General features: G+C 38.5%; 1 protein-coding gene across 10 annotated transcripts in view; it reads left to right on the plus strand.

Annotated features, from left to right (window-relative positions):
- The window catches only part of ARNT2 (aryl hydrocarbon receptor nuclear translocator 2), a 139,454-nt gene that overhangs the window by 29,133 nt on the left and 86,273 nt on the right, over positions 1–24,048 (plus strand). For 6 of the 10 annotated variants that reach the window (XM_068958365.1, XM_068958360.1, XM_068958361.1 and 3 more), the window contains one exon: positions 22,549–22,660. In XM_068958365.1, coding sequence (XP_068814466.1) covers positions 22,551–22,660 — 110 coding nt within the window. In that variant the 5' untranslated portion in view covers positions 22,549–22,550. Of the gene's footprint in view, positions 1–684; positions 814–16,243; positions 16,365–18,543; positions 18,658–22,548; positions 22,661–24,048 lie in introns of those variants that run through there. The other 4 variants (XM_068958363.1, XM_068958366.1, XM_068958359.1 and 1 more) reach the window with 3 other exon arrangements.

The raw sequence follows: 24,048 nt of genomic DNA on the forward strand, positions 1-24,048 counted from the left end.
GCACAAAGCTTCAGAGTTAATTTATTTCCTCCTGAAATAAGATTGGCATGTTAAATGGGATCTAAGAACAAAAGAACTGTGGAGGTGTAACAAGCATTTCGTGAATTACTGCTTGCAGCAAAGTAACTTGGTGCCATGTCTATTTTAAATATATACATATTTGGAAAGCAAACTTGTCCATAACTGTTGCTACTTTTGGGTCACAGTTTCCTTAACTTGCAGTGAGTACCTGGTATGGTGATGTTTATATTAGACAATTTAGCATGGAAGCATAAAACTCTTAGAGAAATCGATATTTTATTTTCTTGAGACATGACTTGCATGGTCCGACAGATGGTCCTGGAGGAGCAGCATCCTGTCATGGTCAGGTGTTGTGAAATGAGCTGGTTACATCACTTCAGTTCTTCCTGGTGAAGTATCCCTATGTGGAACAGCCACCTTAGCTAGTACCCACAGCTGTATTGCCAAGTGCAGCTAACTTGCAAGTCAGGTCAGAAGAAATCATGAGTTTTAACAGTTATAGGTTGTCTAGAGTTACGTTAGAAGGCAGGTCGTTTAGGAATTGGTTTGGCCACCCTTTAAAATACTGTGGCTCATTGGGATTGTATCCTTATATTTAACTTTAAAAAAAACAGTACCTGGGTTATTTACATATTCTTTAAAGCTTAATTGCTGATTTTTCAGAGCAGAGAGCCGAAGGTCTAAACATTTGGAGAATAACATGTCTGACCAGCAAGGGCACCCGCTTGAGATGTGTTCAGACTGAGCAAGATGGCAGGCCTTCAGAGAAACGAATTACTGTAGCTTAAAAAGGTACTGTGTTATTTGAGCCACACTAGCTGACTGTGAGTACTTTTAGCCCGTGGTTAATGCAAGATAAAAAGTATGAGGTTGAACCTTGAAGAAAGAAAATTAAATGTTTTTTTTTTTTTTACTTTCAGTCTGTAATGAGTGAACACCAAATCTTGTGTCCTGCGTCCGAGTTCCCTCCTAGGCGAGCCCATTGGGTTTGGGGAGCTGGGTTTTGTTCCTATCTGTTCATTTATCTTGGGAGTTAAGTGTGGAGATAAATCATTCTACCCTGTTTCCGTTGGACATTCTGAGAACAAAGTCATTTGTTAGCCAGTCTTACTGGCTTGAGAGTCTTACAGCTCTGAAGGTACTAGGATATGGGGTGCTGCGGAAGAATGTTATTGATGCTGCCTGTTCTGTAGTCCTACAAAGGATTTTGCTTTCTGAAGTTGACAATCTGGCAGTTGTTTTTAGTTTTCGTATAGCTTTCAAATTGATGGTTAAAAAAGTCTACTTCAGTGTTACAGATTTCAAAATGGTCTATTCAGCTCTGGGGTCCAAAAGTTAGGTGGTTTATTGCTACAGTCGTAACATCTTTGCTCTTGATTACAGTGCAGACTAACCAGTAAACCCCAGAAACAATTTAACAGCATCATGGGGAGTAAACAGAGTGTTACAATGATGGAGGTTATAATTGACTATATTGGTTCTGGGGTGCAAAAACCTAGTCTTGTTTCCAAGATAAGGTTAAAACAGAGGTCTTAATAACTGACCACTCATTAACTAACGGGAATTTAAACTAAAGATCCTTTTCTCCTCTGATATTCCTGTCTTTCTTTCTACAGAATTGGTCCTTATTTCAGTTAAACTGTGGTATGAGATTATAGTGCCTCTTGAATTGTTCTGTGATAATGTTTTGACCTTCAGAACTGTGTACAGAACAATAATAGCATTACAGAAGTGTGATTTTCTAATGTATACGGTATGCCAAAGATTTCATTTCAGAGTAGCTCTTCGATCACAGATTATTTCTTTAGAATCTTCATATGCAGCATGTGTTTTGTGTCAAATATTGCTTCAAATGGAATAATGTTTCTCTGTGCCTCTTAATACAATCGCGAAAGAAAACAGATATTGCTGATTTCTGTAATAGCAGATGGCATTGCTGATTTTTCTTTCCAGTAAGAAAAATTACTCTAGAGATTAGGTAGACAAGGAAAAATAGCCATTTCAAAACAATCCGGGCAAAATAGCACTGTTGATGTGGTGCATATTGTTGTTAAGAGGACAGAAATGGGGCTGTCATTATGAAGATGAATTCAGAGTTTATGCTTAAATGGCTTGTGAAGATCAGATATGTGTATACTTTAGGGTAATTTTTTTAGGCTTATAACTTCATAGCTGCCAAGTAAGAGTAGAAAACGCATTAATTCCGTGCTAACTGAAGAAAGCATAACGTTATTAAAATTTGCAATAGAAATGGGAAAGAGGGGCCTTGTGGCACAGGGATTTAGACATGGGGATTTAGATGTTAGTTCTTGTTGTAGATCGCCTGCAGATTTTCACCTCTAACTAGCAAAGTCTTTTTGGTGACCCACTTCTTGGCTACTCCGGAAGGAGCTATTTTGTCACAAAATGTTACAGGATTTCAGCAAAGTCTGGCCTGTAAGGTGGATAAGTTACATGGTTTGAAACTTTAGTACCAAACATAGAATGTCCATTTTTTTAGCCAGTGCCGATTCAAACTAATTTGGCTAGTTAAGATTTCAAATAGATTTATGTTTAAAAAGGCAATGTTAATAAACCAGCCTTTATCCATTTTCCTTCCGTTGTTTACATGGATTGATGGCTGTAGTCGTGCAATGGGTAATGCATTAGAAGCAGTTGTCAAGACAGATATAATTTCCTTTTTTGTACCCAAATCACATTAATGGACAAAGCAGTCTTTGCATGGAAAAAGAGAAATCTTTTGTTTTGATACTCTCCATACTGATAGCTGATTCTAAACTTTCTGCTTCCTCTCCTTTTTGTCTGATTTTATTTTCTGATTTTATTTCGATTTTGCCTGTCTTCTGCTTGTATTTCTGTCCTCTGCTCTCAGTTTGTGTTGCACTTGAGTGCCTCGCCCTTTCTTACGATACCTACAACTACCATATTTCAACAGTGGTGCTATGCTGAGCTATGTTTTGGCTTCTCAGTTACTGTTGTGTAGGTGTAAACGAATACTGGCATTGTACTGCTGCTTTTCTCAAGTCTTTCAGCACCTTGTAAGTTCAATCACTATTCTGTAGGTGATGTCTGAACTCTTACTTAAAGAATAGTGGCTCTTTTTTCTCTTCTAAGTATTAACTGTGCTGCCTTCCATGAAACCCAACAGGTACTGCAAGGGTGTAATTGCTCGGCTGGAGTTAGGAGCATATGTTATCCTACAGCCCTATATGCATGTATGTCTCTATTTTGTTCAAGAACAGCTCATAATATTAAATTTAAATGTTTAGATTTGGGCTGCTGCTGTTTTTCTCAACTAAATGTCAATTGCATGTGACAAACAGGATTATACAAAATAATTATAATTTTTTTCTCTAATCAAGCAAAAGGGGTGTTGAATTGTTTAATTACTGGCTTTGCCAGCATACAGATGGAAAGGCTTTTCAGGTAAGTTGCTCATACAAAATACCTGAAATGGATAGTAATTAACAACTGGCTCTTCATTGGTATGTTAATTATGCTGCCATTTGTCCTGGTGCCTGTCCTTGTTTAAATGTTCAGTTACACTGAACCTGGAGCGTTCACTTCCTGGCAAACACAGCAAGTATCAGAACAGTTTGACTCTCAGATATATGCAAATATTTTATGGAAGGAGACATGCCAGTAAATCACTGAGCTGCAAAGAACAAAAACACTGGTTATTTGTATTCCTCAGAGGTAAAAGCAAAATCTATTTTGTACGGAATATACTGGCATGACTTTGAAAAATGGTCCCCAGTACTTTCTCAGTAATAATCAAGAAGCACAATTTTATGCAAGGAGATAGTTTTAGGGACTTGTTACTTCTGGCTCTGTCTGTTAGTAAAGGCGGGTGGACATCTGGATGCTGTAAAATGCCCTTGCAATTCATGTACCTGTAAAACTGTATTCTCTGTAATACCCGGGTGGAATATCAGACTGAACTGGAGATGCTTCTAAAAAATGGGATAAGACTGATTGATTTGAATGTAAGGAGAAGTAAAGTAACTTCTTACGATTAGATTATAGTAGTTTCAGAGCTTTTTTAATGTACAGTTTAGTTCCTTTGAGACTGCAGATTGTCTTTTATTATTTGTATGACGCTTTGCACAGTGCTGCCCCAATCTCCAGATACTATTGCAATAAGTAAAAATAAACTGCATCTAGCATCGTTCTTTAAGTTGTTCAGTAATGTCCTGAAGAGGGACAGGGTGGTAAAGTTATGTTACTAACCAGCATGTCAGGATGAGGCTAATATTTTAATTTTCTAAGCCTCTGTCAAACGGAAAGTGGTTAATTTTCCCAACACACAGTGACCCTCATCACATGGCAGAAGTCATCAACCCCTGAAAGTAGGTGCCGATTGTAATAGTAGCTGTAGGAAGAGGATTATAGTCATAAAATTAGCCATAAAATGGCACTGGCTACTGTGTGTCAGTGCCCTCTGAGTCATGTTTGATCTGTTTATTGACAAAAAACTTTTATTGCTGTCACTACTGCAGAGCCAATACAGCTGTGGAAGTAAGAGCTGATTTTGCATGTTTTTTTTTTTTTTTGTCCAACAGGCAAAGTTGCTAGCTCAGTTCTGGATCCAGCTTTAGAGACTTAAAGTGCTGTCAGCTAGGCAGCTTAGTTTTGAAATGCTAAATTCTTGTATTCCCAACCACTGAGAGGCAGCTTGTTTAATAGCAACCACAGAAGTCTGTGGAGGCTGGCCCTGGGACAGAGGCCGCAAAAATAGAGGTCAGTCTGATGACTACTTTTGTGAGTCATGTTCATGTCATAGTACATGCAGACACCAATGGCTTCTTCTGACTTTTTTTTTTTTTTTAAACAACATCTTTGCGTGATTGCATGGCTTTTTGTGAATAGCTGTGCCATCCTGAAAAAGCTGTGCACTTTCTGTAGTGAATAGTGGTTTGACCAGGAGGACACAGGGCTCTATAATGAAAACCTCCCTTGATTTTTATGAGATTTTCAACTGCCTTAGGAATGCAGTAGCAGATTGTTGGAGGTGTGTAAAGGTTTTAGTGTTCCTGGGATAAATGCTCATTTGCGAATTTGTCTTTTTGATGTTTTCATGTAAAAAAGGATGAAGTTTAATTTGTTGGGCAATCAGGTTTGTGGGAACAGCAGCTGTCTCTTAGCTGCGTTGTATTGTGAAGGCTCGAAGTATGCATTTTCAGTTTTGAAATTAAAGTAAATGAACCATCACTGAAAGCAATACAGGAGCACTTTCAAACTCTCATACAAAGGCTGGAAAATAAGAATACTTTTTAAGTGTGCCCACCTGTTCAGAGGTGGACTAGAGTCCTTACAGTTATTCTTCAGCTCCTTTCTCATAGAAATCTATCAGACCAAACCAAGTTTCCATGAAAATAGTTCTGGTGGGAGTGCAGACCTTCAGTGACTGTGAAGCATAGTTTAGATTGAAGAGATATATGTCTGTGCTGCAGGGCTTGAAGTTTTAAGAGTTGTCCTCCTGCGAAAAGGCCTGCAGTGGCCAGGACGGCTTGCCTGCCTCTCCCGTCAATGTTACCGTCCACGGTGCTGAAAGGGCCAGAGGGGTGTATGCTCCATCTCAGCTGCTTCACAGCCTTAGTGTAGTTTAAATGCTAGCAGAGGTGGGTTTGAGCTACATCTTTAAGTGGTAACCATGAGCAGTTGAGGTGTGAGGAGATGTTCTGTTCTCCTTGCTCTCCTGTAGTGGGGGTGATCTCCAGTAAAGAGGACAGTGGACTGCTGGAATTAGGAATGTCTTAAATGAACATATTAATCTTCCCCAAAGGCCACACGTTAAAGTCAGCAGAATCCAGATCTGGCAATTTCAACCCAAGTACTGCAAAATGTGTAATATCTCTGCAGATCCTCTGCCACAAGTGGTCTGATCAATGACTTAAGGTTAATTCAAGTGAAACTGTTTCTCTTGTTATGTAGATGGTGAGGCTGAACTGGATTCTCACTAAGAGCAAAACTGTTGACTGTACTAGATGAGACATGTGCTATGTGGGGTCCCTTCTCCAAAACTAGTCGGTTGCAGATGTTTTAGAACAAAATATAAAACTTCCTTCATGGATACTTAGAGTATAACACCAGTAGAAAAGTTTCTCCCTTATTTGTCATTGATGGACATCCTGAAGCATATAGGTTTATAAAGGTCTTCTGGGGTCCTTTGTAGGCTATTCAGGTTTGAGACTTGGTTCTTGAATGATGCCAGTTGTTGATTTTATTTCTCCTAAATGAAACTGAGTGTTTCTGCACTTGCTGTTGTCTGTGATATCTGCCTGGCTTCTCTGCTGCGATAGAGCTGTCTTCTGACTAAGTATGTTTCAATACCTGTTTACTCCCCTAACAAGCTAACATTGAAAGTTTCTACAGTGTTTGCTGAAGAAGGATATCCTTCTTCAGCTCCAAAGTTAAGCCCTTTGGTTCTGCTCTGTGAATGAGACCAAAGTTTACAAAGTTTTTTAACATTTTAATGGATGTTACTAATCTAAACTACTTTTGCTGTATTCTTATGGCCTAGAGACAGACGTTCAAGCCACGTGTATGCTGGCATCCCAGCTAGCTTTCTCCATACTCTTCCCTTTTGCCACTTGTATTTCTCCCTCCAGTTTCCCTGTATATTTTTAAAAAGGAGACCGTGTAAATATAGAAGTTGTGTTTGAGATTAGGCAGCTGTGGGTGGGTTGTCACTGTAAAATGAAATCTTCATGCTGTGGTACAATAACCAAATTAAAAGATGTGTGGTTTTACTGGTTGGCATTTGGGTAGGGTAGAATCAGTTGGAGATGTGCGGGTGGGTGGAAAGAACATTAACATGAAATACATGCTGAATTATGTTTTTCTTGAGGAAAACTATTCATTACTCTCGTAGCTGGTACATACTTTTTTATTCCTTGACTAAATAAGTTGTACCTTACTACTTTGATGAAGAGATTGATGTGTCGTTAAGGAATTGGTTCTGCCTCATCTGCTGATGATGTGCAAGAACCTTCTCTGCCCTTGGCAGAAGTGAGTAACAGATGGGCAGAGTGCCAGCCCTCATTTTGCCCTAGGAAGGGCATGTGTGTTTCAGAAGATGCAGGGTCAGGGTTTTATCTCTTAGGATGGAACATGTGGAGGTTAATAATACTGCCTCTGAGTTCAGCTCCAGAGCTTGTTGTGTCTCCACCTATACCCCTGTGTTGGGATTGGTTTTTCAAGACAGCCTTTAGGACAAAATGTTCTTTCATCATCGCTCAATTTAAAATGACTCTGGTAGTTTATGAATAAGAATACCCGAGACCAATAAATTCTCTCTCTGCAGGAAAATTCTTGGCTGTTACAAGCTGCCTGCATTTCTCAGTTTTATTGCTGGCTAGCTGTCTCATGTCTGAGAACTGACCAGGGGAGGAGGACAATCTTGTGATACAAGCACTAGGCAGGATTCAAATAAACCACACGGATTTTCTGTTTAACCTCTGACAAGTCCTGTAATACCCCATGCTCCGATTTCCAGTCATCTGATTTTTGTTTCCATTTCTCATACCTTTGGTTTGCCTCTCCTAAGATCTGTGTTCTGCGATGATTTTTCCATACGCATCTGTGAAACTGGCTCAATTACAAGAGGGTTATAAAATGACCTATTTGTGGTCATCACGTACGTTTGTGACCTATTTGATTGTGAAGAGCCGGTTCTGGGGCAAAGAATATATTTTTTTCATTGTGATGCTATAATTGATAACAATGTAATAATAGACTTCTATTTCAACAAAGTTTATGTTGAATTAGCAAAGAATTTTTCTCTCCTTGGGGAGAAGCAGAGATATAAAGGCAGAATATGTAGCTTATTTCTCCTTGGAAACAGCAGATATTTTTTATTCCAGGCACATTAATAACCATTAATTTGTCTTTGCTTTATAGCGTAGGTAATATGGTCTTCAGAAGATGTATTTTTTTTTCTAATGTCTTAGTAAAATATAGATGTAAGCATAGATGAATAGCTATTTAAGTGCTGAACTACCAATGTTCCATGTAGCTTTCAAGATCTTAATACAGGCTTTTCAACTCATTCCTTACGCTCTTGATTTATGATGGCTTTTGTCACTTAGTCTGCCTTTGAAAACATGTTAGTTTTGTCTCAACTAGATACAGTTTGAATTAAAATAGAGAGCAAAATATTCATTGCTTCATATACAAAAGAAATGATCAAACCATATGAAAAACACAGTTCACAGAGTGAAAATGATGAGACATTTTTCAAATGTTTGTTGTGTATTTGAGAGCTGAATTTAAAAAGTAGGAAAATGCATTTTGTGGGGGGTTTGTTAACCCATACTGCTGTTTAAATCAAGCCAATGAGCTGTCACCGAAAGTAAATACATTTTCAGAAATGTCCCCTGCCAAATCATATTTCTTTCTGATATTGAAATGTAATGGTAAAGTATTTGTGGTGGTTTTTTGATATGTGCATTTGGCTGCTACCGGTTGTTTGCTCTGTCATGTAGAGTTCCTTTAGTAGCTGGAACCTGAGTGCTAGGCCTGGCATCCAGAGTAATTCTCTATGTCCTTTGTACTTGTCTGTGCTGCTCTGTAGTCAGCAAATATAGAAGTTAAAAATTTAGTTTGGTCAATATTTGTAGACAAATACTCAGCTTGTTTTTAACCAACATCTAGTTTGTTTGCAGTGAGTCTTTTTCAGTATTGTTCTTTACTTCCGTATTTGATGCATCCACAGAATTGTCTGTATACTTTTGGGAGCAAGTGGCTGTAATGGATGTCAAATCTTGTTTAATATGAATATAGGGACATGGAAAAATAATATTCTGTTATTACCTATTTTCATTACATTTTTGTTTAGTTCACAGACCCTCTAGTGAATTCTTATAGTTTGTAATTCTGAAAAAGCAATAACAGCATAGCCTTAACAGCTGACCGTTTCCTCTTGAAAGCCTAGCAGAGCTTACCTGGAAATGTAATTGTCTCTTTTGTTTTAAAATTGAAAGTTTTGACTAAGACAAAGTATAAGATTCGGTATCATAAAAGGTATTCAGGAAATAGATCTTTGTGAAGAAGTTAAGCAAAAATAAGGATTCCAAAATTTATGATTCTTGGGTGTGTAGTAAACCTAAATTAACACTAAGGAATCTTTTGCGGCAAAGCATAGCAGTATTTCATGTTTAGTATGTGCCTATACAGATATGCCTTGCACCATATTCCTGGGATGTTCTATTTGGAGCATATGTGGGAATAAACAATTTTAGAAAGTAATGTTGCAGCTACCTTGTGAATTTCCTAAACGCCTGTGGACTTTTATTTTAGATGTTGTTGTTGTTTGCATACGTGAAAGACACGATCCTTGAAACTACCCAAAGGAAAGAATGTTCTTAACAGCATGATTAATGATCCCAGGGCAGTGAAGGGTAGAAAAATCATTAAGTCCTTTATTTGGAACTTTTTTTTGCTTATAGAAAATTTCAACTTGAGGGGGGCTCATCTGCAAAGACAAGAATAGCTGCTAATACAGATTGGTATGTTAGAGCAGGTAACGTTTCTGGAGAGGTTCTCTCTGCTGAGGCGAGATTGAACACACCCGGGTCTCTGATAGGTGCCAGCTGTAGGCTGGAGGAAGACTGATGTACTCTTTTCAGGTGTCCTGTTAAAGTCTGGTTAGATTTGAATCTGGAATTTTCTTTTTCCTAGCCTTTTTCTATGGCCTGAGGGCTAGACTACAGTGCTTCATAAACTGTGCCTGGAGTTCAGAAAAATGTGGTTTAAAGTAATAGTTTACTCAGCCAGTGTATTCACTTGTGCATCTCTAGTAAGTCATATGAGGCTTTTGTTTCTGCTATGGAAAAGTGAAGTTTAGTTGTATTCTGCCATCTGTAGGGATAAAAAAAAAAAGAGAGATGCTTATCAGAAAATTTTTATTTACTGGAAGCTAATTAAGGGGTAAAAAGAACTTGATATACAAGACTCGGGCTGGATTTTCAGAGCTGGGGTTAAATGTAGTCCCGTCATCCCCTTCCACCCAGCCCCCTGCCCATTTTTAGACAGAGAACATAGATTTAGAAATCTTGAGGAAAGGGAGAAATGAAAAACCACACTTTATTTTTAGAGTGTCTGGCGATAACTTCATTCTGATTTCCTTTCAGGATATTTCACATAAATATTCTTATTCTTGGTGATAAACTGGGAGGTGGAAACACCTGAAAAACCAGTTAATTATCATCACATCAAGTAAACATCACTTGCTTGTTGATCAAGCAGAACTGAAGTCATCAGTGCTACCAATAAAATGTTGTTTAATGAGAACAGGAGAACTCTTGATTAGCCAGCGGTGCCCAAGGACACTGTAAATATACTGATAATTAAGTATTTGGTAATACAGGTTGTTGTTCTGAATGAAATTTTCAATTAACATACCCTTCTGAGGCAAACTTTAAAAAAATCATTGTAATAAATAACAAAGGCTGGATGTCTCTGTATGTGCAGGGGTGTCACAAAGGGCTTGGAAAGTTGGCCAGTGGCCGGTGGGACAGATCGGACTCACAGGCCACCAGCTCAGCAGTAGTGGTCTATTTAGGTAGTTTGACGCTTCATCAAAAATGCTTTGTTCAGATCTTTCATGGTCTTCCTTACAAGGACCCCCTCCATAACTGGAATCAACAAAATGACCACTGGAGATGACTTCTCTGGGTATTGGACCAATGCTCTGTTGTGGTAAGCCATTCCATCACAGAGTACCGCTTTGGTCTCTGTCTGGCTCCTTACAGTTGCAAATTTTTAAATTTAGTGTAAATATTAAAAATACTTGCACCTGTGAACTTAAACCACACTTTCTGTGCTCGTCCACTCCAATGAAAATGGATTATAAAAATATTTATGTAAAAAAGTTATAAGAGGAGGCCAGGAATTGATTCCTATACAAAAAAAATCACTGCTTATAATTTAGGAAATAACAAACCAAAGTTCTTCCACCTTGAGCGAAAAATTACAGTTGCAAATATTGCCTTGTGGGCGCATGAAGTCTGATAGCTGACTGTAATGTAATCAGCTTAACAGAAAATATGAACAACAGTCAAGTTACGTTAACTCTCAAGTCACATAAAATGACTTACATGTGAATTTGGTGCATTTCCAGGTAGAGGAGAAAAGTAAAATAATCCAGAAAAGGCTTTGGATGCCTAGGAAAGCTAGGCTACCCCTGATCTGCTGCGTTTGTTTAAGATCAATCATAGGTAGATTTATTACCCATTACCTTGAATTCATTGTTTATTTACAGCTATTCAGTGTGTTTTACGAGGTTGATAGGAGTTGAGAGCACTCTCTGTCTCTGTGGGTGGAGTGCACTGTCATCTTGTTGTGATGTAAACTCTGGAGAACCACAGTATTGATCCTGATGGGGGTTTTCTTGCCTGTACCAGTGTAAATATTTTGATGTCAATTTCAAAACAATTGCTGCAAATTGACAGTTGAACTTGTACATGAGCAAAATAGATAAAGTAGATAATCAAGCATTCATATTTGGTAGAAATCTAAACCAAATTCTATTACTGGAAAGAAATGTCTAGATAGACTGGAAGAAGACAGCTTCGATAGAAAAAGTGAGGTGTTGATTTTAAATAAATAACCTAAAGATGAGGGAATAAAAATGAAATTTAAAATGATGACGTAGTAACTGTTCAGTAGTTTATCTGCAGTTTCTATTCCTATGTATTAAAAAACAATTGTACAATTGGAATTTATAAAAGCACATGAGCTTGTAGACACCTTTGGACAATTATGTCAAGGATGGCACCATAGAACAGGGGAATGAAATGAGGAGTTTGGGGAAGGTCAAATAGTGATGATGATATAAAACTAGTAATTGGTCATCTAGAGCAAGGACATACTCTGACAAATGTTTAGTTTGATTATTAGTGAACTAAAGTAATTGTAGTGGTGGGTTAATGTCTTACCTTTGTGGAAGAAGCAAACTTGAGAAAGGTTTGGTGTCGTACTCATGTGTAAGAACTTAAGACTGGCTGTCCTGGGGCAAACCAAAGGTTCATCTAGCTTAGCATGCCTTTTCCAGCGTTGACTGAAACCGGGTTCTTGAAGGAGTATAAAATCCGGGCAAGCATGTACAGTACTTCCCCTGGCTAACTTCCCAGCCTCCAGCTGTGTGCGACTCAGACTTCTTGAGCATAAATGACATTTATGTATGTAGTAGCAGTCTGTGGCTTCTTTTGTACAATTTTGTGCAGTCTCTACTAAAACCTGTCTAAACTAGCATCCACATCTTCCTGTTGCGAAGAGTTTGGGGCATTGAGGGAGAGTGGTGAGTGGTCAGAAGGGTTTGGCAATAGTAGTAAGGGTGTGAGGGGATCAAAAAGGTGAAAAGAGATAGGCTGTGGGACAGTTTGAAGGTAGGTGAAACAGTTTCACTTTACTGTCGAGGAGCAGACAAACTTGGGATGGTTCTGAAGAAAGGGGCAGGCAACGCAGTGGGAGAAGGAATCTAGATTCAGCTGTTCTGTTTTATCATGTAGTCACGCAGAAAGCCAGCAAAGGACATCACACTAATCAAAACAGGAAATTAGGGTTAGTTGGATGACAGCATGGTGGCTGTTGTTGTTGTTGTTGTTTTTGTAGGCAAAAGTCCAGTCTTGGCAAGTTTCAGCAATGTGGAGGTAGACGCAACAGACTTTGGCCATAATTTGAATCACAGTAAAGCTATGTGCAGTGGGTGGTTTGCTTTTCTTTTCTGTGTTTTGTTTGTTTGTTTGTTTTCTTCTCTACTACTTGCTCTGGAACAAATTCAGAGTTACCTAGTTAGCTCTTGTCTCTTCTACTGAGCAACAAATGTCAGAATCTTACTAAGCCTTTTTAACTAGTAGCTGATGATGAACTTTTGGGGCAGCAGCACATGCAGGTGTTTCATCTAATTCAGTGTTATTGTCTTATTCAGTATTGTTGTGCCTGTCCTTAATGTAGCTTTAGCTTGTCTTGGAGCTTCCACTTTACCTCATGGTGTTTTACGACATGAAATACAGCACGCTTTCTGTTTTAAAAAGGAAAAAAAATGTCCTGTACGTGAATTTCTAATTGAATGCCAACCAAAACAAGCTAAATGAAATAGACTTGTTAAATGATGAGTTAATGGACTGAGCATGATCTGTCTCTAGGAAACTTGAAGGAAAGTCATTACACTTCATTATTTTTTCTTCTTCTTGTTTATTTGCCCAGGCTGGGCGTATGCTGCTTCATTTTTCGTGAGTTCATTAATGGGTTAGCTTTGGTCCCTTTTTTGAAACAGAACAGCCATATGTTCTATCTCCTAGTTCTGACACAGTAAGTAAAAATTATGGAAAATAACTTTGAATGTTACCTTCTGTTTCTTGCACACAACTTATAATTATGCAGTTAATTTTGGCAAATACAAAATGTCAGAGGAGGAGGGAGGATCACCATTCATTTTAAAGGAAACGATGTGTTGTGTGGGAAGTTTTAATTTTTTTGCAGTGCAGGATCATTTAATTAGTACTGTTGCCACGTGTCACTAATATCAATTAAAATAATATCTATAAAGCCAGGCCCAATTAAGGCAGAAAATATTTAAGTGAAGAATCTTGTTTGATCAGTGCATGATTGTGTATGTAATGACCCAAGACTATATAGGGTCAGATTCAGACAGTATAAATGATCCTACTGCTGGTGACCACAGTTTTACTGTGACTGTTCATGTAAGTTAAGGATCTGCCTCTCTAAATACGCCATCAATTCCTGGAACAGCCTTTCAAAGCCAAATTTCATCCTCTCTGCTAACTGACCTATCACAAGCGACTACCCTACTTTCCTGCCCAATTTGCTTATATGCTTTCCCGCTTGCGACTCTACCTGATGACTGTACTGTCACTAAGTGTTTGAGGCTCAGGTTATGTATTCAGTACAGGATTAGTCCAGGTCTTTGGATTTGCTCCTAATCTGGTTTTGGTACACCTGCAGACCTCTGACATGAGAAGTGTTTTCCTTCTAAAATGTTGGTCCATCATAACATATGGTGAAAACCTCATTGATAATCAGCTTGAGCTAAGTTCTTACTTCTGCAGTGAGGATGGAAACTAGGATACTTAATGCTGGCAGCCCTGCAGTGCCTCCTCCCCTCAGTTCCTTGAAAAAGATTTGTAAAGTGTCCCACTTTACTGTGTTACAAGGAGCATAAGATGGGTTTCCAGAATTTTTTGTGGAGCGTTAGCAGAAATATAGTACCAGTGACCCTGTGCTAATGCAGGTATGGCTTTGCAGTGCTCATATTAGAGGCAGGCCAACATGGGTGCTTAGGTTCAGGTGACAGTCTTCCAAGTTCATTCCGCAATGAAGATACAAGCCTAGTTTTAATTCTGAGAGGGTTTATTATTTTTAGAGACAAGAGACAATCTTTCAGAACAAGAGCCATTAAGGCTTCGTTTTTAAATCTTTCCTTCTTGTTTTGGATTCCAGCAGCCTCTTTTTAGTTAAGGAGGAGGGTCAAAGTTTGTCAGGGCTTGTCAGTAAAGTTGGATGTATTGGCTTATTAAGAGTGTGTACAAGAAATAGCTCATCTAAGGCAGAAAGTGAAGATGCTGAGGAGAGGGAACAGGGAATTATGAATGAGAAATGGAAAAATAGCCAGGGAAAAAACATGGGAATAAGTGAGAAGCTGAAGGTGAGTTGGTGCCATGCCGTTTGTCAGGCAGACAGGGAGGGAGGAAGCAGCAGATACCCTCCTCCTCATGCCCAGGCTAGCCTTATATAATAATGTGCATCTTTTGCCTGTGCTCCAAGATTAAATTTTAGTCTGTAGTGATCTCTGCACTAGTTACAGAGGTATGGGTCTGAGCCTCTTTCTGTTTCATGCAAAAGGCTGTTCTGAGTTTATTCAGCTATATATGGGCTGTTGGTCATTCAGGCTGCGAAGGTATAGGCAGCTAGACATGAATGCAATCCGTATCCTTTCCTTATGCTCTTTTCTTATGCCCCGATATCTATGGAAACTGCCATGTCTGGACCACAGGATAGATCTGGTTGAATGTAATTATCACAAACGACTGGAGTGAAAAAAGTGAATAGCATAAAATCTGGAAGTAAAAATAAGAAATGTTTTCAAAGTCTCATTTAAAATCACCTGGAAGTACTGTATACAATCATTTTATGTGCTACAGATTGTAAGATTGACATTTTCACAACTGTATTTTGCATGCCATGTCTTCTGCATGCCTCATTTTGAATACTTCAGAGAATCCTGGTTTTTCAGACAGCATTGGCCGCTCATCCTGCAGAAATGTGGCTCCTGTTGTCTCTCAAGCTGAGCATTTAAAATGAGGATTTCCCTGAAGTAGACCAAAACGTTCTTGGCCAGGATCCGCTTTTAATTCTACCTCTTTATCCTACCTTCTCTTGTACATCCCCTTGATGTCGTTGACCTGTAAGTTAGGCAGAAAAGTATGGTTTGTGCTGAGATTCTAGGACTCCACAAATGCATCTTGTGGACACAACACTAACGCATAGAGGCACCATAGCGGTTTTTAGGTCTTTGACTGCAAACTGCTCTCACAGGCTACAGATGGGACATGCAATAGATATCTCATGGATTTTTTGCATCGTCCTAGTAGCTGTTTACTATCTCTTTAGTCTGTTACTAAAGTCACAGTATCTCTTTAGTCTGTTACTAAAGTCACAGTAGAAAAGCCAGTGGGCAAGATAATTAGACCCCACACTGGACATGGCCTCTAGACCACCAGTTGGGTCACTTTCTTAGCCTGTTTCCCAGTGTTTCTCCTGAATAGCTAGTCCCCCAAAATAGTTAGCTTAATTGTATCATTTATTCCCTTTTGTATCTACTTAACGTTTGCCTGTGATGCTAGAAGGATGATGAAACTCTGATTTTTTTATTTTTGAAAAGGGAACGTGTCTCTAGTAATTCACAATATGCCCTAATTTTTCTTCAAGATTATGCAGGGAAGCCCCCCTCTCCCCCCCCCCCCGCCAAAGTACAAGGCATCTTAGTGGAGGGGAAAATTTTAAATTAAATAGGATGTATATATTATTCATAAAAGCCCTATGTTAGTAGCTGTTTCCAGAACCTAAATGGTTAATGTAGAAAATGTTAGTAATTTTGCTGCAAATAAATTGATCAGTATGCAAGACGGTTGTCACTGGCTGAATCATGGTCCACAGTTAAGGTAAACAGATCTGTGATGACATTTTCTGAGCAGAATACCAATGCTGCTACATTTCTTCCCAGAGGTTTCTGACACTTCTTACATGCGGATAAAATTTCTCACCGAGAAGGTTTTATTCACAAGAAAGAAGCAGCATCTTTGTAAGACTCTTCTTTAAAGGTGGGATTTATTACATTTCCTGATTTATTTGTTCTGATAACTGTGTTAAGAGTATCAAAAGGAATGTTTTTGCTTTTCTGCCTATCCTGTCTGTACAGTAGATCGATCTTATGTGAAGTCTGTTTAACATATCTGGCAATGGAATGCGAGTCTAACAGTATTAGTAGAGTTATCGGGGAACAATGAAAATATTCTTTTGTGATATTCTCTGAAAGTGATCTCTGTTTCATAGTCTCCATAGCTAACATGCAATAGTGATGACTTAATATACAGTTAGGTTTCAGCATAGGTGTTTCTGTGGAATATTTTTGGCTACATGATGGTTTCATATTTTCATTGGCGTATTCTAAAGTAAGAAATACAATTTAATTTATTCTTGAATGTCCCTGTGCTAGACAGAAAAACCCCTTTGCAATTGACTCAAAATCTTATTGCTGAGATGCATCTAACTCCTGTTTGACTTTAAGCTATAGAAAAATACGGTTTCCAAAGAAGTTCCTGAAATCCGTTTCTTAGAACATTTAAAATGTATGTATAGGCTTCTCTTCACAGGAGAGGGCAGATTCTGAATTCTGTATCTACCCTTAGATCTGCGTTTACTTTGAGGAGATTGACATCTCAGTCCTTCTATGGATCAGCGGTTAGAATTCTGTCACATTTGTATTTATATAACTAGAATCTCATAGCTTTAACCAGATACTGGTATCTGACTTTAATGCAGTTTATTACGGTAAATACTAGAGGATAAAAGAACACTGTAAGGAGCATGCTCAGTGATGCCTGACATGTAATAGAAAACCTGGAACTGGTCATTAAAGTTACTGTCAAAGAGATTCAAAGTCCATTGAAGTCAGTGAAAGGATTTCTGTCAACTTCAGTAGACGTGATATTTAAACCTGACCCTGTTCCTATTTTGCGCATGTTGGTGTGTAGAGTATAGTTTGGAATGATTGAATGGCTGAAAATAGTGTGATTAAAGGTCCTTTTGTAAGATGGGCTTGCAAAGTCTTGTCATGCGCAGGCTCTTGTATTTCAAAGCTTCACAGCGAGGGGATGTACAGCTGCGGCGTGTTTAAAGAAGCAAAGCGAAAAACATCGTCTCCAGAGCTAAAGGAGTCGAGCTGTGAAGATACCTGACAAAATAGCTGTGCCTCTCCGAAGGGTGTCTAAGCAAGTGAGCAAGTTATATATTTGTACTAGAGAGGAGTTAGAGCTGGATTTCAATCAGTGGGTTTGGGGTGGGGCTTGATTTGAAGTTTGGGCTTTAGGGCCATAGTTTAGTAATCATCCAACTAAAAAGAGAAATCCAGATTTATCCTTGCATGCTGTACCATACAGTAATTCTTGTTGTGATTGTGGTTCAGACCATTAGTTTTACAGCTGAAAGGAACACCTCCAGTAGTAATAGGAATTTAAATACAGTGGTTGCCGTGCATATGCACTTTCAAAACGATATCCTCGTGCAACATTTAACATGTTTGTCGTGTTTTGTTTGGGGAAGTGTTTTGTAATCCCTATAGCTAAGTTATGTATAGAGTTTTATAACAAGTTTGGAATAAACATGGGTATTATTGGCAATTTCAGGTTATCCCTGTATTTTTAATGTACATTTGCAAATTGTCTTTTATTTTGAAAAGACCTCAAAATATTTGGGCGTGACCTACATGTAGCACTGGAGAACAGTGTTGTATCAAAGCGTGAAGTGTTCAGCAGTCAATTTCATTCTGGACAGAAACGTAGGAACTAATTTTGCTGCTTTTACATTGAGCACTGACATTCTTCCTGGATTAGTACCACTCCTCCGGGATCCTCAAGATGAACATGAGTATTAGTGGCAGAACCAGGCTTCTGGCTGGCATGATGGTCATAAGACAAGATCTGTTAGGTCATGTAATTTGTAACTGGAAGAGTACTCACTAAAAAATGTCAACTTTTTGCTAAATTTTATGCAATAGCATTTCTGTATTCTTTTGTAGATATTTAGGTAGCTTTCTAACTTTGAAGTGAAATACTATGTGTATTTTTTTAATATGAAAGCAATTTCCATTTGACACTAAGGAACTTCTTTTAAATAGGTGTTTTCAGAGTGCTGCCATCATGGTTCTAGATGACTTTCATGAACATTCAGCCTGACCTAATTTTAGTTTCTCGTCATTACTCCCTTATTCTTATGTTTCAGTTTTGGGTTAAGAAAGCAACATTTGTCTTATTTCTGTTGACAAAAGAGCAGTCCTTCCAACCTGAGAAAGAAGACAGCTCCTTTCCTAATACACATTGCTGCTGAAACACTTCTGTGAGTATCAGGGTTAACATCTTTCTCGATGTGGGTGTAGATGGGCCTGGAAACGTAATCTTTATGATTCTTTGTTGACCAAGCAAGCCTGTGTCCTTTTTATGCAACCAACTTGACACCTGCTTCTGCTGTGCTGGACTATCATTTTAGTTCATGCTGCAACAGAATAGCTTCAGTTACCTGCAAGGGGCTGCCCTAACTTTGTGCTGATGTAATTTCAGACAATTGCAGGTTATTCTTCTGGTACTTTTTTTTATCCTTCAGGTCTGTTTGTCTGATGTGCACACTGTCTTTTTTATGGTACTCGGCTCCTCGGAGTACCTACCTGCCGCAACATTTCTATCTGAGATTCCAGTCTACGTGGATAGTTTACTTCTTCACTGGATCTTCAGTACTCGGAGAAGCAGCTGACTGTCCCACACGTTTTCTGTTTGGCTCTCCCTTCCCAAATTGGCCCTTATTTTTGGATAGAACATGCTTCTACTTTGTGACTAACCCACCTTCTAGTCATCCTGCTCTCTCTGTAACACCCCTTTTGGAATGGGTAAAAATAACATCAAAGATCTGATTCTTTTAAATGCTTGATGATGACTAGAAATGGAAATAATTTGGGAAGCAGCTCAAATCTGTTCCATCTTCTCCCCAAACGTTCTTGTAAGCTATATGGGAAAACAGGTTGCTGCTTAGTTTGTGAGTAGAGTTTTATAGCCACGGTCTAGTGCTTATGTTTCTCTGAGTCCGTCTAACTTCAGTGATACGGCTTCGGCGCCCAGGAAACTTCAATTGAGGGATGGGGTCGCTTTGTTGGCTCTGTCCCTGAAGTCTCTCTTTAGTGCTCTGGTGTCACTGTTGGCACACTGTGACGGGTGTGGGGTATCAAAGAGGATGTTTCTCTCTGCTGCTTTGGCTGCTGTCACTGATGCTGCTGCTCAGCTCCTGAATGCTCCCACCTGAGGGGTCTCTGGGAGCTGGTTGCTGCCCTTGTTGTTGCTTTCCTCGCCGTATTTGTTATGCAGCTTGAAAAGGACCCAGCCCTCCTGGTATCTCCATCTGCAGAGCTCAGAATAATTATTTTATGGCAGGAAAGAAAGATTGGAAAACTAACTGCTTTTGTTAGCAGTGTATATCCTACATGCTTGGGTTTTATGAAGGCCGTAATAGGTCACACAAAGATTAGTGTCCCTTGGGCACGGCAAACTCAGAAGTGGAAAGGTAAATTGTGAGGTTTATGCAGTGACGTGTGTACTGGAACACCCTGAATGTGTGACAGGCCAGAATGGGAAGTCTTCTGATTTTAAAGGCCCGAAACTTTCCTCCCTCTGAGTTCAGATTTCACATAAAACAATGTGTATGGAACCCCTGGTTTTTCTTCTTGTGCTCGTATCTTAGAAACGGAAATTTCAGAAGACACCTTGTTAAAGCAGTCAGCTCAAAGAGCTTAGTTTTGTTCTCCCAGGATTAGGAGGACATATTTGAAGGCTGTTTTGTGTAGAAGTTGCCTTTTTCACAGTGCTGTTTTTGATGTGCCAGTCTATAGATTCTAGATACGTACACAGTAACTCTTCAGGGTTTTTCCTCATAGCTAGATGTTTCATTTGTTTCAGAATTCTTTTTGGACACTGACATGACTGAACCTGTGGTTTGGTCATTTCCTTATCTATGACCTTTATGTTTTTTCATTTAAAAAATACGCAGTTCCTGTTTCTGCATACCACTTGAAAGTCGCTAACTACCCTTGCCTTTCGTGTTTTCCTATATTAAATGTTGAACACAACATCAGGAAAAACTCATTCTGTTTAGTCATAACTGCTTAAAGTAGACATCTGATTAAAACTGTCTGTCCAAGTTCCCTGCGTAGTCAGTGGCAAGAGCAAGGGACCTGTCGAAAGTGGTTTGCTCAACCTATTTTAGATACTCTAAGCATGGAATGCTTGGCTGCGCGAGGATAGCCTTTCATTTTCCTTTCAATGCACTCTAAAGTTATGTTGAATACTTAGCTTTGCCTTGTGGACTGCTAGCTTTAGAGGAGATTCTTCCACCCCTTGGCTTGTTTTTTCATGGATTTTGTCTTATGCCTGAGGACATGCTAGGCTACAAGAGTTCCTCATCAAAAATACAGTATTACTTTTATTCTCTTAAAATATGGCTTAGAATTTGTTTGAAATTGTTTTACAATTATTTCTTAAAGACTGATCTCCTTGATGATCTGTACTGAAATGTATTTCTTAGTGGCAGGGACACTTTGCAGGTAGATTTATTAGGCTTTTTACTATCTACTTTAACAAATGAGTCAGCAGAGCATTTCAAAATGACCTTCAGTTATATCCATGAAATGAGAGTTTGACTGTTCCAAGTGAATAATTGGCACTAGAATCCTAAGAGTACTAATTTTGGAAATAGTGATTTACCAGTTGTTTGGATGTGCATGCTTTTATTTGTTTGTAAATATGCTAATGTATGTTAATACAGTATTTCCACATAGCAGAAGCTTTAGATGCAGCAAGAAGCTCCATGCTATGGTATTGTAGGCAGAGGTCTCGTTGTTTGTCCTTGAACCTTTATTGAAAAACATTGGATGAGTACTTTGCTCTGTTGCTTTTAGTTGAAAAGGAGTTCATAAAAGTAAATGTACTAGAAGAAATTCATGAAATCAATGAACAGATAAAATGATATTATTAAAAATGCGTTAATATTGCATAATGGATTTATGTAAAGTATGGCATAGCGCTCTCCTAACATAATGAAAGAACATGGATTCCAGTTTCCGTAATTGAAGTTGTTTTGTACTGATCTGTTGGGGAAGAATAACAAGATTTTTTAACAGATTTGCTTTCTCTTGGTAAATATATTTATCGGTAGCTCCAAATACTCTACTAGGTTTAAAAAAACTTGGAAAGAAGATGTATTTTCTTTCATGATAATTAAATGTTGTGACTGCAGGTTCTACGTCCAGAATGACTAAAGCTTATCTGCATTAAAAAAGTTTTAATTGCTTACGTTCTTTATGAGAGTTGCAGAGAGACAAAAATATACTTAATCCATGGGAAAGGAAAAAATGATATAAATGCATTAAACTCCATTTTTCTTTTAAAGCACAATGAAATGTTGTTAATAGATTGTAAAAGTCCTTGCTATTCGTAGTCTGAAAATTGTTGAGTAAGGTGCTGTTCCTGAGATCAAAGGTTTGAGGTTTGGGAATCCAATTAATCTGTGATTATATGCAGAGCACTGGCAGAAGTATGGCATATCAGCCTAGACTTCAGACTCAGTTCCATTCTACATGGTGCTATGCAGACATATAGGAAGACTTGGGACTTTTAGGTTCAGTTCAGTTTTCTGAATAGCACAAAAATCTAAATAATAAAAACTAGCATCACCTGATAATTTATCCCTGCTCTAAACTGTTGACCTCACGGGCCAACTGAGAAAATTCTGAAGTTTTATTTTTCTTAGTATCCCTGTACATGAACCGTAGCTTAATTTGTCTGAGTAATTCAACTTTGAATATCTCTATTGGGCAATTTTAACTATTGTAAAAGATTTTTAGCCTTTTTCTGGTAGCCCTTGTGAGAAGTAAAATTGTAACAACTTGACAGGTAAATTGAAATACAGAGGTATCTATCCATCTATACACTGTGATTCTCATTCTCTCCCAAGGCACTCATAATAGCTATTGACAAAACTGGGCTTGTAGGAGAGCTGTGAATTTGCTACCGTTTGTCTAGATTTTTATAGGAGGCTTTACTTCAGCTTAGAAATAGAAAGGAAAGTTTTCTCTGCACTGCTTATTTTACAAAAGGCCTTTCTCTGATTTTGTCATCACAGGCGTCTCCTGTTGGAGATTAAAAGACTTTTTTTTCCCCCTCTCATCCCCCCTTCCCTGTGTTACAGAAATGGCATCAGATATTCCTGGCTCCGTGGCCTTGCCAGTTGCACCAATGGCAAGTGGACAAGTAAGAATGGCAGGATCCATGCCTTCCAGAGGAGGAAAGCGCCGTTCTGGGTAAGCCATTTCCTTTTTTCCAGGGCTGAAACTGGAAACAATTTGTATTGAAAAATGAAAATATATAGATTTATATTTATGTAACGTTTATGTATGCAAACTGCATTGCGGCATTAGTCACTGATGTTTTGTTCTTCTCCAATATATTCTCTTCCTGCGAGATTAAACTTGCTGAAAAGTGTATTATATTTGTTATTTTGCACGCTTCAAAAGATTTTCAGATTTGGCAAAGCATCCAGAGATGGAGTTTGGATCCTGTAGCTGTTGTTCATGTGATGATTGTGTGTTACCTACATCTTTTTAATCTCAGAAGGATTTATCACATGAATAAGGGTAGCAAGACGTGTTCCAACTTGCACATGCAAACTTATCCAACTTCATCTGAAAATTGGGACTTGGAATCTCTCAAATAGATGCTTTCTGTTAAAAATGTTTTCTTTCTAGTCCCAGGTACAGAAACAGCATAAGCAGTCGCTTTTCAGAGATAGTGGTCTGTCGTCTTCTAGGCCTCACTGGATATGCAATGCAGTCGCTCAGATTCTAGGAGAGAAGGCCGGTATCAGGCTCAGCTCATAAACTAGCTGAAAGTTCTGCTAAGGGAAAAAATAATTTTTATTCTGTCCAAATATAGAGGTTCATATGGTATAGGGTTAGTTTTTCCACATACACATAGTTGAATGGCAACTCATAATAATTGTCTGTATTGGAAGAAAAGTACATCAAGAGCTGCAGAGAGGCAGAAAACTACTTACTAGTATTTCCAGAATACCTGCTTTTATAAAAGGTTGGTCAAAAATATAATGGTCTTTAGGTGATCCTTTCTCAGAGATATCTCTGTTAGGAGAGCGCCTGCAAAAGAGACTGATTAGTGTTACGTTTAGCCGTTAATGTAACAGTAGTAAGACTTGACAGGATCGATAATGTGAATAAAATCTTCGTTGATGGACATCTAATGAGAGACATTATTCCTTGTGAGAATTACTCTTGGAGTTGTTTGCCAAGGTATATTGCCGGTTTTAGGTGTCTGGTCAAGTAACAGTGGCCAAGATGCTTGACTCTCGTTCTTGGAATGAATTCAGAAAGGAAAAGGTGCGCCTCGCCTCGGATGTGGAATTAAATTGATGTGGCATAAAGACTCCTGAAATCTCTATTTGACAGCGATTACATTTTTATTTTGAAGCTGTTTAATTAGAAGGCCTATCCAGACTTGCACTCAAAAGAGAAAAGAAAGCATTAACATCTCTTCGTTGCTACATAACAAATACAACTGTTTATACTTCTGAGTTACAGGATAGTTTTTTGTTTGTTTTTTGTTTTCGTTTTTAATCCTAAACCAGGTCAACTGTGAATACAAGGGTTGATGCTGCTGACTGAGATCTTATGATTAT

Source organism: Struthio camelus, chromosome 12 (genome assembly GCF_040807025.1).
Source record: "Struthio camelus isolate bStrCam1 chromosome 12, bStrCam1.hap1, whole genome shotgun sequence".
Classification (NCBI taxonomy): domain Eukaryota; kingdom Metazoa; phylum Chordata; class Aves; order Struthioniformes; family Struthionidae; genus Struthio; species Struthio camelus.